General features: G+C 37.4%; 2 protein-coding genes across 2 annotated transcripts; one reads left to right on the top strand and one right to left on the bottom strand.

Moving 5' to 3' along the window:
• Positions 1–2,170: 2,170 nt before the first annotated feature.
• Positions 2,171–3,741, bottom strand: LOC124166711 (syntaxin-18). The gene is made up of 2 exons (XM_046544364.1): positions 3,592–3,741; positions 2,171–3,490 (listed from the first exon to the last, which is right to left on the bottom strand). The coding sequence occupies exon 2, from the start codon at positions 3,474–3,476 to the stop codon at positions 2,496–2,498; it is 981 nt and encodes a 326-aa protein (XP_046400320.1). The 5' UTR covers positions 3,477–3,490; positions 3,592–3,741; the 3' UTR covers positions 2,171–2,495.
• Positions 3,742–3,755: 14 nt separating this feature from the next.
• On the top strand, positions 3,756–12,604 carry LOC124166712 (coatomer subunit epsilon). Its single transcript, XM_046544365.1, has 6 exons — positions 3,756–3,900; positions 3,979–4,142; positions 9,194–9,346; positions 9,492–9,627; positions 10,654–10,878; positions 12,385–12,604. Exons 1-6 carry the CDS (start codon positions 3,769–3,771, stop codon positions 12,508–12,510), a joined length of 936 nt encoding a protein of 311 aa, XP_046400321.1. The 5' UTR covers positions 3,756–3,768; the 3' UTR covers positions 12,511–12,604.
• The last annotated feature ends 3,026 nt before the right edge of the window (positions 12,605–15,630 follow it).

Raw genomic sequence — 15,630 nt, 5'->3', positions numbered from 1 at the left:
TAGATGAAATATTATGCAAAAGCATGGACTTTCGTTTTCATTTAATACTTTTCTATTCGACCCAACCAATTAGGTGTTGAATTAGCCTAACTAATTCGTGGTTCATGAGAAATTTCCTCCCATTGTTCTACACTGTTAAGAAAAATACCAACAAAAATGACATTTCCTGGGAACGCAGATCCTGAAAATTTAAGTTTATGATTCCACCACGATAATATAAGACTCCAGCACGCAATATATGTATTGTAGTGCCCTATAAACCTCACATTGGAGACAGTTCAGTTGCTGTCTTGAGCTAAATTTAAATCTTAAATTTAGTTGAAAAATTGAGGAAAAATACTGATTTTTTAAAAATGACATTGACTGGTACATATATGTATTTATTTTGTTTGTTTTGAATATTAATAGACTGGGAAAGCGCATTTGCCTGATGAGTATTCAAGGTTTTCATATTTACGCAATTTTATTTGGGCTCAACTTTAGAATTAGAAAAATCCTAGTTGCATAATACATAATATTTTTTTTAAATGACCAGAGCTTGGAAAAAAATTTCATTAAAAAATCATGAATTACATGTAAAATCATTGAAAAATAAAATTTAATATTTACAAGGTATCAACTATATTTATTACAAACTTGAGATGCTCATATTGTGTTTCTTAAAAATTGAATTACAAATAGCAATTACGTATCAATATTGGACACATTCAGGGGGATTGAGTGCTCGGAGCTTACTCAGCAAGGGAGTGGACTTTTACATAACATACCCTCAGCCTTCAGGAATGAGAGAAGTTTTCTGAACACTATGGTAGAGCTACTGACTCATGTTACAACTCACCATTGGCCACCTCGAAACTAAAATTTGAGCTCCGACAATTAACAACAAGTGCTCAGGCAAGCAGTGACCCAAAAGACTGCTCTGATCAGTGATTGAGCAATTGCTCTGAGCCCTATGTAGCTGCCGCATTCAGTTGGAAATTCCACAACTTACGGTAGCATTTTTGAGTGCTCATCCCCTAGAATGTACCCATTGTTCATAAATGTAAATAGCAGTTAATTGGCTGAACTCATTTTGTAAAAAGTAAATGCATCTCAAGGGCAAGATATTAGTTACTACATTAAAATTTTGTCAGAAGCAGCTTGCTCTGGACCACAAGCCTAAGGAGTCATTCTGCACATGTCCTAATCAAAACAACTAGCTGAAAACAATGTTACTAACATAAATTGTGAGAGTCTGTGCTGGAACTAACTCCTTCAATGGTGAAGTACTGTATTTATCTGAATATGGTACCTCCCTTTTTTTTCCAAAAAATTGCCTGTGTATCCAAAACTGAAGCCTCAAAATTAAGGAGTACATTCAGAGAAATACGATATATATATATATATATACCGTATTAGTGTATATATATATATATATATATCAGCGTTAAGTATGAGATTGGGATGGAGGCAAAATTATGGCCAGGTCATCAATGAAGACTGGTGTAACTATGGGGATGTAGGTATCCCCACCAAAGCATCACAGAAATCAAAAAATTATGTAAAAAATCTTGTCTGGATTTCATACATAATAGCTGCATCTGCTTAAAGTTAAATTTTAAGTTGTGAAATGATATACGTAAAATGTATTTTCTGTTATGTTAATTTTCAATCTATTTCCTGAACGTTTCCTATGGGGTAGCCCCCACAAACCCCCCTCAAAGCATATTCCTAATCACACCACTGAATGAAGAGGCTAAATAAATATAGTCCCAGGAGACAACCTCGAGACAAAACCAGATGCTATCAGGGGCCAGTGATAAGAGCTTCCATAAAGTATAACCCGTTGAATTCTGTTGGCAAGAGAGGATTTGATGAGATCTAGAGAACAGCTGCACTCATGGAACAAGCTTATGTAAGATGAGGGTATGGTCAAGAATGTCTAAGGCTCTGGAGAAATTAAGAAATATGGCATTGAGTAGGTATTTTTTGCTATTGAGTTAACAGCATGGTGATGGAGGACAGGCTAGTAAGATAAGAAAGATTTAGAAGGAAACCATGTTCATTATTCGATAGGTAGTGGATGTAAAGTAGTGATAATCCTCTCAGCAACAGAGGATAGGATTGTTAGAAATGAAACAGGGTTTGCCATTTTCCATTGGTGTGCAAAGACACCGAGTTAATGATGTAGTTTTAAAATCAACCAACATTTATTAAAAACATACATGAGAGAGACATGCTGCAAAACGAAGTACAGCACCACTGATGCTGATCAATGCCAAGTATAGCTTAACATTAAAGGCATCATATGCACATCAATCTGACAGACAACTGATTAGATTGGTGACATCACAGAAATGCTTGAGTGAAAATGCTGTGAACTTAAAATCCAACTAAGCATAACAAGTCCACTCGACTTCATAATGAACCGCACACCATTTGATCTTCACTGAAAACCAGAAAAGTGAGTAGTTTGGCATGAGCTAAGCGTAAAAGATTCACACTAGTGAGCTGACCTAATCATTATACCAGTCCAGGAATAACAATGAAAATGACATAACTAGAAGAAAGAAGAGAATCCAAGCACGAAGATCAGCATTCCCCTGGATTGCTTTCCTAATTTGCTCATTGGCGTCTTTCACATTTTCAGAGGTACCCACAACAGTGTTGGATATTCTATCGATTTCTACTTCCTGCTGAAGAACTTTTTCAGTAAATATTTCTTGGAGCTCGGCAATTTGCACCACTTTAGTTTCAACCTGTTTAACTTCCTCTGTCATACTGTTAAGCTCGTTTAATAAGTGTGCATTTTCCAATTCATACATCTGCATTTCTTCTTGTGAAAGATGATCATCCTCGATGAAAGAATAACCGTCTTGACTGGTATCTGGAGCTACCACTGGAGTCCTAGTCACAGACTTCACCTCAACAGGCTCCTTCACATTAGAATCAGACTTCAAATTTTGAAGTACCGGGCTATTGCCGATAGAAAGTTTTCGAGGTTTTTCAAGTTCAAGCCGGGAGAGTTTCTTCAGTTCAAGTGTTCTTTTCACTCTAATAGCTTTCTGCTCAGAGTAAATTTTACACACAGTTTTTAAATAATTTTCGAGGACATCCAGCACAGCAAGACGGTGTTCAAGAGTTTGAGGGGGATCTTTATTTTTAGCAATCTCCTTCTTAAACTCTTGTATGAGATGGGAACATGAGCTCATAATACTTTGGGCCCCAGTGTCGATCTTATTTCTTTCTACATCCGACATCTGCGGTAAGTCAGACAAATGGCCGGAGAAATTAAGATAGGCCTTTCTATTTTCCAGCAAAAAGTCTTTCAGGTATGAAATGTTTTTCAGAATTTCTCTAGACTTCACCGTGAACTCGTTCTTCGAAGCCCTCGATGCCAAAATCCTATTCTTGTCAGGATCCGAATTCAATCCAAAAGCTTTGTTTCGAGTTCGAATAGTCTTGACACATGCTTTGAACAGGTTGGTAATCTCCATTTTCAAATATTATTCTGCATAGAAGAAAGGTAAAGTCAGCAATAAAGGAGTGGGTATGTGGAACACCATAAAAAGATTGATCACTTGACAGGTGAAGTCGAAGGATAATACTTACCCAAAAATCCGATTAGAAATTTCAGCCAAAAGGCATGAGATGGCTGCTCTATAAATAAGTTAGCAATATTTATTTTTTGTTATCTAACAATTTGATCTTTAGAATCTTGTCCACATCAACAACAACACCAGATTTTCGGACATTTGCGCGATGACAAAAGAAAGCTAAATTGTGTGAATGCGCATTTTTGTAAACGGACCAACGAAAATGGCACGTCAGCAGGGTGAAGTAGACGAGTTGTTCGATGTTAAAAACTCGTTTTACATCGGAAATTATCAACAGTGTATTAATGATGCCCAAAATGCCAAGGTAGGATGTGATATTTGGCTGTAATTTCTGGTGAAATGTTTCTATTAACTACAGTTGACAATCTAATTACTTACACAGGTGTCATCATCGGACATTCAGCTGGAGAGGGATCTGTTTATGTACCGGGCATACATAGCACAGAGGAAGTATCGAGTTGTATTAGATGAAATTCATGGGGCTGCAGCAAAGGAGCTTCAATCAGTGAAGTTATTAGCTCAATATCTTTCGAACCCGACGGCAAGGTACGTATATGAATCCCTAGCGTTGGGGGATGGCACCTATTTTGTTTAGTGTATTTCCATAAATTATTTAGTGTTATTACTGTCGGCTTTTTCGTATAACTATCGTTATTTTTCGATCTTGGCGCCATGGGAAAATATCTTGAATGATATGCGGGGAGTGCTAAGGAAAGGCTGTTAGTTCTGGCACGCATTTTATGCCGCTTAGCTTGTATTCAAGGTTTGTCAATTAAAAATCGTCTGGGCTCCAATAAAGATGTCATCAATCGTCACAATATTATCTGCGGGGTGTGCATAATTGTCGAGAGGATTGTTAAGGTGTAAATAATGTCATTGGAAAATTTGTTTGGATAAAATATGAGTAATAGTTAAAATTTGAAGCCATGCTTTACTTTAGCCATGTAAATTATTGATCATTTAGCCTCAGCCATATATTGTCCACTAGTGTAAAATCTGTAAAAGCCATCAACTTCAGCGAACTGTATGCCATAAAATTCACCACGAAAGTGCATGTATAGAAACCTATCTTTTCCTCTTTCGATTGCTAGTTTTTTAATAAATAGTTCCAGTCATAATCCCAATAAGATAAACCAAATCTGCCGTGCTGGCTTCAATTGCCCTCTACTCTGTAATCCGAGTCCAGATTTTTCCTATCACATGAAGAGCCAATTAAATTGGGTGCTGCCTTTTATTTCTGTCTATGAATACATCTCAAGTCTCCACATCAAAGTTTCTATTAAACCCAATCCTCTGAAGGATTTTAAGTTTTTGTGAACCAAATGAATTAGATGGATGTTGTGAATGTACTTTGGAAATGCTGTGAAGTTCACGCTTATTATTCTATATTCATGCTTGTTATATACTATTAAAAAAAATGCCTGAGCAGATTATGGATGCCGCACATAATGGGAGAAATTCTCCGGGACTAGGAATTAAGTTGTGGACCTTAGGCTTTCAGAACCACTGGGCAGATGACCAATAGCACAGACGGAAAATGACTTGTAGGGGTGTAGGTATGTATCTCAAAGACCCACCAAAAGAAGTTCTTCTATTATGATCACTGCAGTGGAATTTATTTATTGAATAGTAATATTTTATAAACATTTAAAATTTTTGGTAAATAAGACCTTATAAATTACACTGTTCTGCAAAAAAATAGTTATAAAAATGCCCCGCTACAATTTAGGGTGTTTCTGGCTAATTTTGGGTCGCTGAATCCGAAAATGACCTCCGTTTTTTTCTATCGCCCTCCATTTTTACGCAACCCCTAAATTGGGGAAAACAACCCCTTATATGAACTTATCGCTTTTCAAGTGACTTTTACTAATGTTATCTGCTTCTGATTGAAAAAAACTGACGTTTTAAGGCAATTAGGGTCTAGAGAGAGACAAACTTCACTGGGGTTGAAAAGATTTAGGGGGTGAAAATTGAAAAAAAAAAAAAAAAAACTTTAAAAAACATTAAAATAACCATTTTTCTTCATTTTTTTTACCTATAATATGGTAGATAATGGAAAAGTTTTTAAGTGATCAATACACTGTTCACTATTTTGTAAGGATTAATATAACATAAAATATAAGAGGGGAAGGGGGGTGTAGGAATGGTATAGGAGGTGGTATAAAGAGCTGCCACAAAAATCTGGAATATGGGTTTCTTTTAAAACAGTTGCATATCCAACAGGAACCGAAGGTAAATCGTGGCCATTGTTCAGTAAAACAACCATTAAACTTGTCTTCGATCAGTCGATGAATAGCCTCCATTGGTCTGGATCATTCTTAATCGCTAATTCCCTCATCAGTCCTTCAATATCAGTGCAGAAAATTAAATCATCATTTTCATCATCCATTGAAAAAAATTGAGTGAGGGTTTACTGTCTGCCTCAGTGGTACGAAACATTCACACTATCGGCCAAAAGATTCCACTGCTGCAAATGCGAGCCAAGAAGTTGTGCTTTACCCTTTGGTAAGTCTAAATCTTGTATTAGATCACTTAGGTCCTCGTGTTATGGGATGAGGTGCCCTGGGGTTCTTCTACATCAGGGCTGTAATATTCATCTCGATGGCTAGGACCTGCTTCCACTTCCCGTGTAGCTTCGTTCACTAAGACATAAGAATCATCGAGGGTGCTACTAGCTTGAGCTTTAGGGATAGGAATAGCATTAGTATGCTTCACTGGGCGAATTACTGAAGGTAAATTCAGATAAATTTTTTCAGGATTGTTTTTTTTTAATCCATAGTGTCGGTTTCGCAAAAATAGCAATTCATTAAATGGCTAGTGGGTTCAACTCAAACCATTGGCACTCCTAAATTTAGGGAACGATTTCCTAAGTTTAGCCATTCACAAAGACTTCTATGACAACCACTGCAACGGAATTTAGGGGCCCACGATTTGTCTTGGTCACCAATTTTACACCCGAAATAAAGTTCATAAGATTTTCGCACAATTGCAGTCATTGCTTTCCTTTGGTCTTTAATCACTAAATCTCGTCAGGTGTTACAAAATGAATTGGGATGATTTTTGCAGGATCGCTGAATGATCGCGAGAAAACACTTAATCGCTCGCAAAATAACACACTAAGTCGAACAAATGCTAGAGAAATAAAGAAAGAACCTGGAAGATTATAACCCGACACGCAGGAAAGAGTGTGATGTACTGAATAGACAATTGGTTTATTTCATAGATGAACATCAGCAAGTGCGACTGCCAGACACATGAAGACACATTAAAACGTGTCCAAGCGTGTCAAAACATGTGGTGAATGACTTTTACAGCGTATATCCCAATTTCTCCCAATGTATTTCCCAACGTTTTCCAATGTATTTAATGGAAAGGTCTCAGATCTTACTTTAAAAGTAAGGAGGACAACGAAGTCAAATCATGAGGGCCCAAACGCTGTTACAATAATATTTTGATAAATCTGATTTGTGTTCAGATTTTTTTGGCAGATCTTCATACCACTTCCTAGAGGGGAAGGGGAGTATACGTGTGGTATCACTCATATACACCCCTTCCCTTCTTATATTTTATGTTATATTAATCCTTACGAAATAGTGAAGTTCATCACTTTAAAACTTTTCCATTACCTACCATATCATATGTCAAAAAAAAATGAAGAAAAATGGTTATTTTAATGTTTTTAAAGTTTTTTTTTTTTCAATTTTTACCCCCTAAATATTTTCAACCCCAGTGAAGTTTGTCTCTCTCTTGACCCTAATTGCCTTAAAACGTCAGATTTTTCAATCAGAAGCAGATAACATTAGTAAAAGTGACTTGAAAAGCGATAAGTTTATATAAGGGGTTGTTTTCCCCAATTTAGGGGTTGCGTAAAAATGGAGGGTGATAGAAAAACACGGAGGTCATTTTCGGATTCAGCGACCCAAAATTAGCCAGAAACGCCCTAAATTGTAGCCGGGCATTTTTTGAACTACATATTTTTTTGCAGAGCAGTGTTATTTGGCAGCAATAATTCTCAATGAGACCCATTATGCTCTGGAACCACCTTTGGCTCTGGGAAGGCTTTTAACTCTTGAAACACCCCTCTAGTACAATACATAGTTCTATATCCAAACATAAAGTCTTGTTGCACTTCGCCCTGAAGCCTACGTGCTAAGCATGGACAGACTCAATTATGCCTTTCCCCTCTTGCTGGGAGCAAGTGGCGACTTGAGTAACCCATTTTAATGTGTGGTGGGTGACAGCTCATCTAGTGGCTGACTCTACAATCCTCTATTTTAATATTCATACTTGGTCGTCTAGATCAAAGAATGTCTCTTGGTCGAAGACAATCGTCTAAGGACAGGTGCATGGAAAGTAGGTCAAGGAATGGCCTCGAATGAGTTCCCATAGGACAGGCTACTGTGGATGTAAAAGACAAGAAATATGTCTCCATGAAAAGCAAACATAAGAGAGCGGAATGGAGAGCTGCATCGAAGCAATCATATGATTTTTGACGCATCACGATGACCCAAATATCAGTGGAAAACTTAGTTGCTTTCGCTGGCTGAGGGGCAGAGTGGTTATTGAAAGAGAGAATATTTCTAGCTGTACAATTGATGCTGCATCAGCCTTAGGAATTTTTTTTTTTCAAATTAAATCTTTAATTAGATTAGAAAGTGATCTGCTGAAAATGTTGCCATAAAAGTCGACCACCCAGCAAGAACATAGTCAGTTAGGATGGTAAATCACAGAATGGCATGTGGAATACACAAAGATTGATGGGAAACACGCCAAGGGTTTTGACTGTTGTATTCAGGGTTCTTCATTTGTATGACATTTTTACAGAGGTTCATCAAATTTGGTGTTATACCTCTTGGGCCCATCAAGGATGGTCATGAAATAGAGATTGGGCTTCAAAGTTGTGCAGAAAATGCCAATTCTAATACTCCTACTTAAGCAGCTCTTGGATGTAAATGTAAAATCCCTGAAACATGACTTCTTAGAACTTAGGCTCAATTGTTGGCTATTTTTTTCAAATCAATACGTAGATTGCTTCACCAAACCATGAAAAATATGCTTCATATTTTTTACTATTTCTGTGGGGTGGTGTAATGTAATTTGAGTAAAAGATTATATTTTTAAAACATTGTAACTAATACTTTCATGAAAAGTGATTATGTAGAATGAAAAGCATGTAGTCATGTCACAGAACTTAGGAGCCTTACCACATTATTCTTAACTGGCTGTGTGAATGTTGTTAAATGAACATTAATTGTTATGGATAACATCTGTTCTGGAAACTTTTTTTGTCCTCCGTAGACTGATAGTACTCAATATTCTAATTCATGGTACAAATAATGAGTATCACATCATGGAATTTGGGAGAAAACTGGAATAAAGATGGATTTTAATAACCTCTCAGTGGATTAATAAACAATTGAATTTCTTTTGAGATTAATAAAAAATATTTTCTTATATTCGTCAGTATTATGAAGCAGAAAACCTATTCCATTTTAACTAACTGGTGGAAGAAACATTAATGTATTGATACTATGTAAACACGTAGCATATCGTATCTACATGCAATGAATGATCTTTTGATCCATGTTTGATTTCAGGGATGAGATTGTGAGCAGTATTGATAAGAAAGTATCTGGAAATATTGACTATGGGGATCACATATTTTTAATTACTGCATCCACTATATATTATCATGAGCAGAATTATGAAACAGCCCTGAGGGTTCTGCATCAGGCAGAGAATTTGGAATGGTATGTTAATTTCAGTTTTTTCTTTTTAATATTCACTTATTTTTTCTCATGAAGTTACTTTGTGTTTATTACATAAAATGTATGATAAATAATTCTTTCTTTTGTGTAAAAAATAATGGCAACTTGATGTCTGTTGTGTCCGCAGCTTAGCATTCTGTTTGCAAATATATCTAAAAATGGATCGTGTGGATTTAGCACGAAAAGAATTGAAAACGATGCAAGAGAAAGATGACGATGCGACGTTGACGCAGTTGGCTCAAGCTTGGGTCAATATAGCTATGGTATGTAATGAGTTTACTTTGATTTGATGAGTAAGGTCTTTCATTGAGGAATCAGACCGGCATATTTTCTTATATGCTATCTCTCTATTAGCTTAAGCATTCGTAGGCTATATATATTTTTCTTCTCATGGGAAATACAAATGAGGACTTCTTATTCTTGAACTTGGTGGGCAATAGTGAAGCTCTTACTTATGCATGCACAGTAGAACCTTAACCATCTCGCGTTTGGTTTCTTGTTGGTTTATGTGCCTATCACTTCTGTAGCCAATCCCCCTAAAACTCCTCGATTCTCCCTATCTCTCCCCCCTTCTCTTTCCCCCTTTATTATCCCTTTCCTACTCTTGTCCATTTCAAAACATGCCTAGATGGCTAGGGAATTTTTCAAATAATAAACGTAGGATAACATTAGTATGCTAATCACTTTTCAATCAGTTCTTTGTCAGTGGAATGTTTTCATATGCCTTGAATCAGCTCTAATATATGTATATTTCCCTGCTACGTCGTATCCTCTATGGGTCATTTGCCTAGACTCGGAAGTGTTCAAGTCTTGTAATAGTCAAGAATACTGTTGAGTCAGATTGAAAAGTCCATCAGGAGATGGTCTTTTGAGCACCGGCCATCTAGTCATTTGGAAGTCACTGTGTAGCAGGACTCTGAAGCCTCAAAAGCATTTCAACTCAATGCCCTGCATGAAAATTTATGCTGAATGTCATTTTCCCCATTTATTTGGTGATAAAATGGACAATTAAGCTTACACATAAACATACTAATGTTAATGGCAATATTCTGGGTATTACCAGCCCTAAAGGTTGCCCTTAAGCTTTGCCACTAGTATGTACGTAACATCCTCAATGCATAGGAAATTCTCTCATGCTGATTTATGTGACTTAACTGTTTTCATCTGAGAATATTTTACCATTCCCTGTGCACGTAATACCTACAATCTAGTTGAAAAAGTCAGTGTGGATGCTATGATTCTTGGCAGTAGTTTTACTAATCATTTTCTTGAATCATCTTCATTTTCAGGGAGGTGAAAAGCTGCAGGATGCATTTTATATATTCCAGGAAATGATAGACAAGTACAGCTCAACACCATTGCTATTGAATGGTCAAGCAACTTGTTTCATTGGCCAAGGAAAGTACAAAGAGGCTGAGAGTGCTCTCCAAGAAGCTCTGGACAGAGATAGCAACAACCCCAGTACTCTCATTAATATGATTGTTTTATCTCAGCACATGGGGAAGCCACCTGAGGTAAATTATCTTCCGTACAATGCTGCTTTGTAATGTTTCTGCTAAGATCCGTCTCTGACTGCAATCAATTGCCTCAAAGTCATGGGTGTACCCAAGGGAGAGAAATAGAGGTCAGCTGTCCCCTTCCTCACATGGGGTGTGGGTTTCTGAATGGATGTTTTTTAATGCATTTCAAGCTAAACCTTATGGAAAGAACTGGTGCCTTGTTTTGTCTCCTGTATGGGAGTTATCCTGGCTATGATCATGCATGAAAAAGTTACAACATTTCAGTGTAATAGATGCCTAATGATTGGGCATGTGCGAGTACTCAAAAACTCGAGTCGAGTAGTTGGTACTCGACTAGAGTGTTTCAAGTAGTGGTACGAATGTTGAGTCGAGTAGTTGTGGTAACAGAGTTACCGAGGCTACTAGGTTCAGAAATCTGCCAACAGGAAGTGCTATCATAAAACTCATGTCATAATACCGTTTTTAAAGGCAGTAAGTCATTTTAATGTCTTGGCCTGGGAAGCGCGGCGTATTCGGAATAATTGTAGTGAACCTCTGTGTCGCTCTGACTTTACTGTGAGATACTTTTACACCCTACCCCACTTTCTTAATTCAAATGCTGGGAGAATAGGTAAAAATTGTTTAGATTTCTAGGAATAAACATGTAACTTTTCGGCTTTAGTGGACAATACTGGTTTTTCCCTGTTTGACGTCACAAATGATACCATCTTTTTGCCTATTTGAATATTACTTACGTCCGATGTTAATTTTCATATATTCCTTTGCTGCATTTTGTTTCCTTCTTGAAATAACAAAACAATAGTTGCTAAGGTTGATTAAACAAAGTGAGAATTTAAGAAAATAAATTTGGTCCATATGGCTAGAGCTAAGTTCTATAGTTCGTTTGCATCACCCAATTAAATTCCACGAAGATTCAAGATCCTTAAAAATCGTTGACATAAGTTTTAATAAAAATTCCTAGAATTCTCGAATATAGCAATTTTGTCAAGAAAGTATGTACTTGTCCAGCCACACAAGTAGCGAAAGACAGTTTTCTGCATGAGAATTTGAAAGGATCAAATATTACACGATTCATTTACGCATGTAATATTTATTACAATGGGGCAAATGCTTTTATTCACAGCTCTTTCTAGCACTTTGGATACATTTATAAATTAAATTGACAACTTATTACTGAGTTAGTTAATTTCAATTGTACATATGGAACTGTTTAAGAAACATTAATTTTCATTATTCTTCTAATTCTGGCACAATTATCAACATTCACATTATCTTTTCCTTTTTGCATCAGGCTAGGCATTCAGAATAGAAAATTCGCAAGGGGATTGGAAAAATGGGAATAAGTTGGTGGATACATTGTCATATTTCAAGATCCAGAAATGACCAAACTTGACTCGAGATCAAAAAGCACTACTCGCACATCCCTGCTAATGATATTGTAATTCATGATAACTACCTATGCCTACTATAATTGGATTTATTTTACACGATTTTTTCAAGGTGTCCAATCGGTTCCTCAGCCAGCTGAAGGACTCCCATGCAGAACATCCCTTTGTCAAAGAATATCTTCACAAGGAATCGGAGTTTGATAGATTACTAAGACTTTATACTCCGTCTGCTTCATAAATCCAGGCTGCATTTTTATATTTATCCACATTTACTAATGTATTGAATTCTGTATGAGAGGACTAAAAATAAATATTGAATCTGTTAAGCAATACATGTTGGTTTAATAATCCACGTTGAGTGACCGTGCATTCAGATCACCTATTTTCTAGCTACTGCCATAAGCAGGAGTGCCCGTGGGTGGCATTTTCCTCTACTGGGGTGAGCAATTAATGTAATTGCTCACCCCAGTGAGGGGTGTAATGTAATTGCTCACCCCAGCATAGGAAAGGGGTACAATAATGGAAGTACATGTTCAAATAAATGTCTTAAGGCCTGGTAACACGGTACATTAACAAGTACAAGTTAATGTACGTTTGCGTGAATGATTTTTGTGGAACGGAACATGTACGAATGCATGAACTAAATTTGAACAGGTTCTATTTTCCGTTCATGCATTCGCACAAGTTGGGTGGTTACACAGTGCATTTTGGCATTCATTCTCTCATTCATACATTAACCCGTACGTGTTAATGTATTGTGTACCAGGCCTTTAGAGTAATGATAATTTCAAACCTAGTGAGAACAACAATTGGAAGAAATATTTGTGGCAGAGCCCATTAGGACTGTCAAGTGTGTATTGAGAATGTTTTTGGATATGAAATAGAGGAGCTACTTCACTCTCATTAGACCATTCCTCGAATACATAGGAAGCACATGGGGTATGCTGCAAATTTCAATTGGAGAACAACAATAAAATACAAAGGAAAGCTGTGCAACCTATCAAAAATTATTACAAGTTATAGGAGCTTTATGTACATATCTCATTCAAGAACTAGGATGGGGTGTACTAGAGGTTAGGACTCTACATGCTAGATTCGTATTGCTTGAGCAATTAGGAGTATCTTCAAAGTGTCACGGGACATTAGGCATATTCAGGCCCAACCTGATTAACTAAAAGAGATATTTTTCAAAAGGGATTGATTAACGCCTAAGTGTGTGCGACACGGCATATGTGTCCTTGTTATTCTGTCCCTATACGGTGCTTTAATCGTAGGCTTCCATAGTGTCACGGGACATTAGGCATATTCAGGCCCAACCTGATAAACTAAAAGAGATATTGTAAATACGAGAATCACCAAAGCAAGCGTAGGGGTGAAAACACCCCAACCCTAAGCCTCAAATGTCGTAAATAAGATACCAAGATTTGGGGATGCTGGCCGGTCTTCGAGGCTCCGAGAGGCATTGAGTGACAATGCCTGGACGGTCCATGCCTTCACTATCATTGCCTCGATGAAAGAGAAAGGAAACGATGAGGCAGAGAAGCTGATGATAATGATAAACCAGAGATGAAAGCATTCAGCATTCCCACACATCACACACAATCGCTAAGAAAGCACATAGAGCTTGAGTGGAAGGATATCTTTCATTAGCATCCACCAGATGGTAAGGCTGACCCTAGAGGAAGCATTTATTTCCTGACATCAGTTAGAAAAAAAATATTCAAAAAAAATACGAGAACGCAAACACAGACCGCACAGGGGCACAGAACAATAGCAGGCAGATGTCTCTCACATATATACTCACTAAGAGCACATATGTATGTGGAAGTATAAGAGATAGGAAAACCTAATGAAACATTCGGATGCCTATGGTGTGTTGCGCACGCTTGAGGCATAGCCATGGTCCTTATATACTGGTTGCTAATCTCCCGACATATTCCGGCTCGGGAGTGTTGCCTGAGATTCCGCTTTCACCCCTCAAACCCCTCACACGCCTCCCCTCAAACACAACTATGGGCACAGTGCGCTGTCACTAGGGGAAATATGGAACTAACTGCGCTGTCGAAAGCATATACCGCCACCGACAGTGCAGTTAGTTACATATTTCCCCTAGTGACAGCGCACTGTGCCCATAGTTGTGTTTGAGGGGAGGGGTTTGAGGGGTGAAAGCGGAATCTCAGGCAACACTCCCGAGCCGGAGATTAGTAACCAGTATATAAGGGCCATGGGCATAGCAATCGGATGACGCAAACGCTGTGTCGTACACACTGAGAGAAGGACCACGGGGATTTAAAGTCGCACTTGAGGGGTTATGGGATTAGTTCTAGCCCAGAGCAATAAAGAACTTAAATACACAATGCCAGGTCTAACTTCAGGCAATCAAATGATCACCTATCTACCTATGGTGTACTAACACCACCTGCCACATGCCCATTAAGGCAACTTGCAGGCTAATAAGTGGATGTAAATATGTATATTCATTGAAAAGCTAGTACAAAATTACATAGTAGAAAATTATGCCATCTGCCGTAATTATGTTTTTAAAATATCAATGTAACGAATCAAAATACATGAAAATATGCGACCGATTCTTAGTGCCATGTAAAAGCTAGTATTAAACGAAGGAAAGGTTTATTTGCGAGATATTACAGATTCAAAGGTTTTGTACATTGAAAGTTGTACGGAATGAATGTCTAAAAAAGAAAGTATGGAATGAATCAGGTTTGGGAGGGTGAGCTATCACACTTCAGAAGCCATGCCATAAAAATTTATTAGTGCAACATTTTTTTCATAGAAAGCCCAATCCTTTCCTTCGCCCTTCCCTCAAAGTAAACGCCTTTTTAACGCATGCATTTCTATTCCTGATGTTCTTACTATTACATCTGTCACACACTAATACACAACCCATGCATACTAGTTAGTGTGTGCACTGCTCCACCTGCTCAAGTTTGTTACCAGTTAGCTCCCATTTCTTTAATAATTTTAGAAAAACCAAATAAATTTGGTATTTTTTAGATAACCCTTTATGCAGCATACTTCACTGTCCATCTCACACCTCCTATAGTGCCTGTAAGCCTTCTGCGGACTCACTAATCTTCATTTTATTCTCTGCAAACCTCTTCGATTTTATTAACATCAATCACTGCCTTCCTTATGGCTCCTTCCATACTACCCTTACCATACCTAAAGTGTATATGTTAACATAAGGGCGACAGCTGAGACAAATTAATGGTACATTACTTAGCCAATACTTACCTGCTCAATACATATATCTTTTCTATAACCATAGAACTACCCCAAAATAAGCTACAGAAATGAGATCACACAGAGAGAAACCTTTATCCTAGAGTAAACTCTA

Source organism: Ischnura elegans, chromosome 10, assembly GCF_921293095.1.
Source record: "Ischnura elegans chromosome 10, ioIscEleg1.1, whole genome shotgun sequence".
Taxonomy (NCBI): domain Eukaryota; kingdom Metazoa; phylum Arthropoda; class Insecta; order Odonata; family Coenagrionidae; genus Ischnura; species Ischnura elegans.
This window is presented reverse-complemented; position numbering and strand designations above follow the sequence as displayed.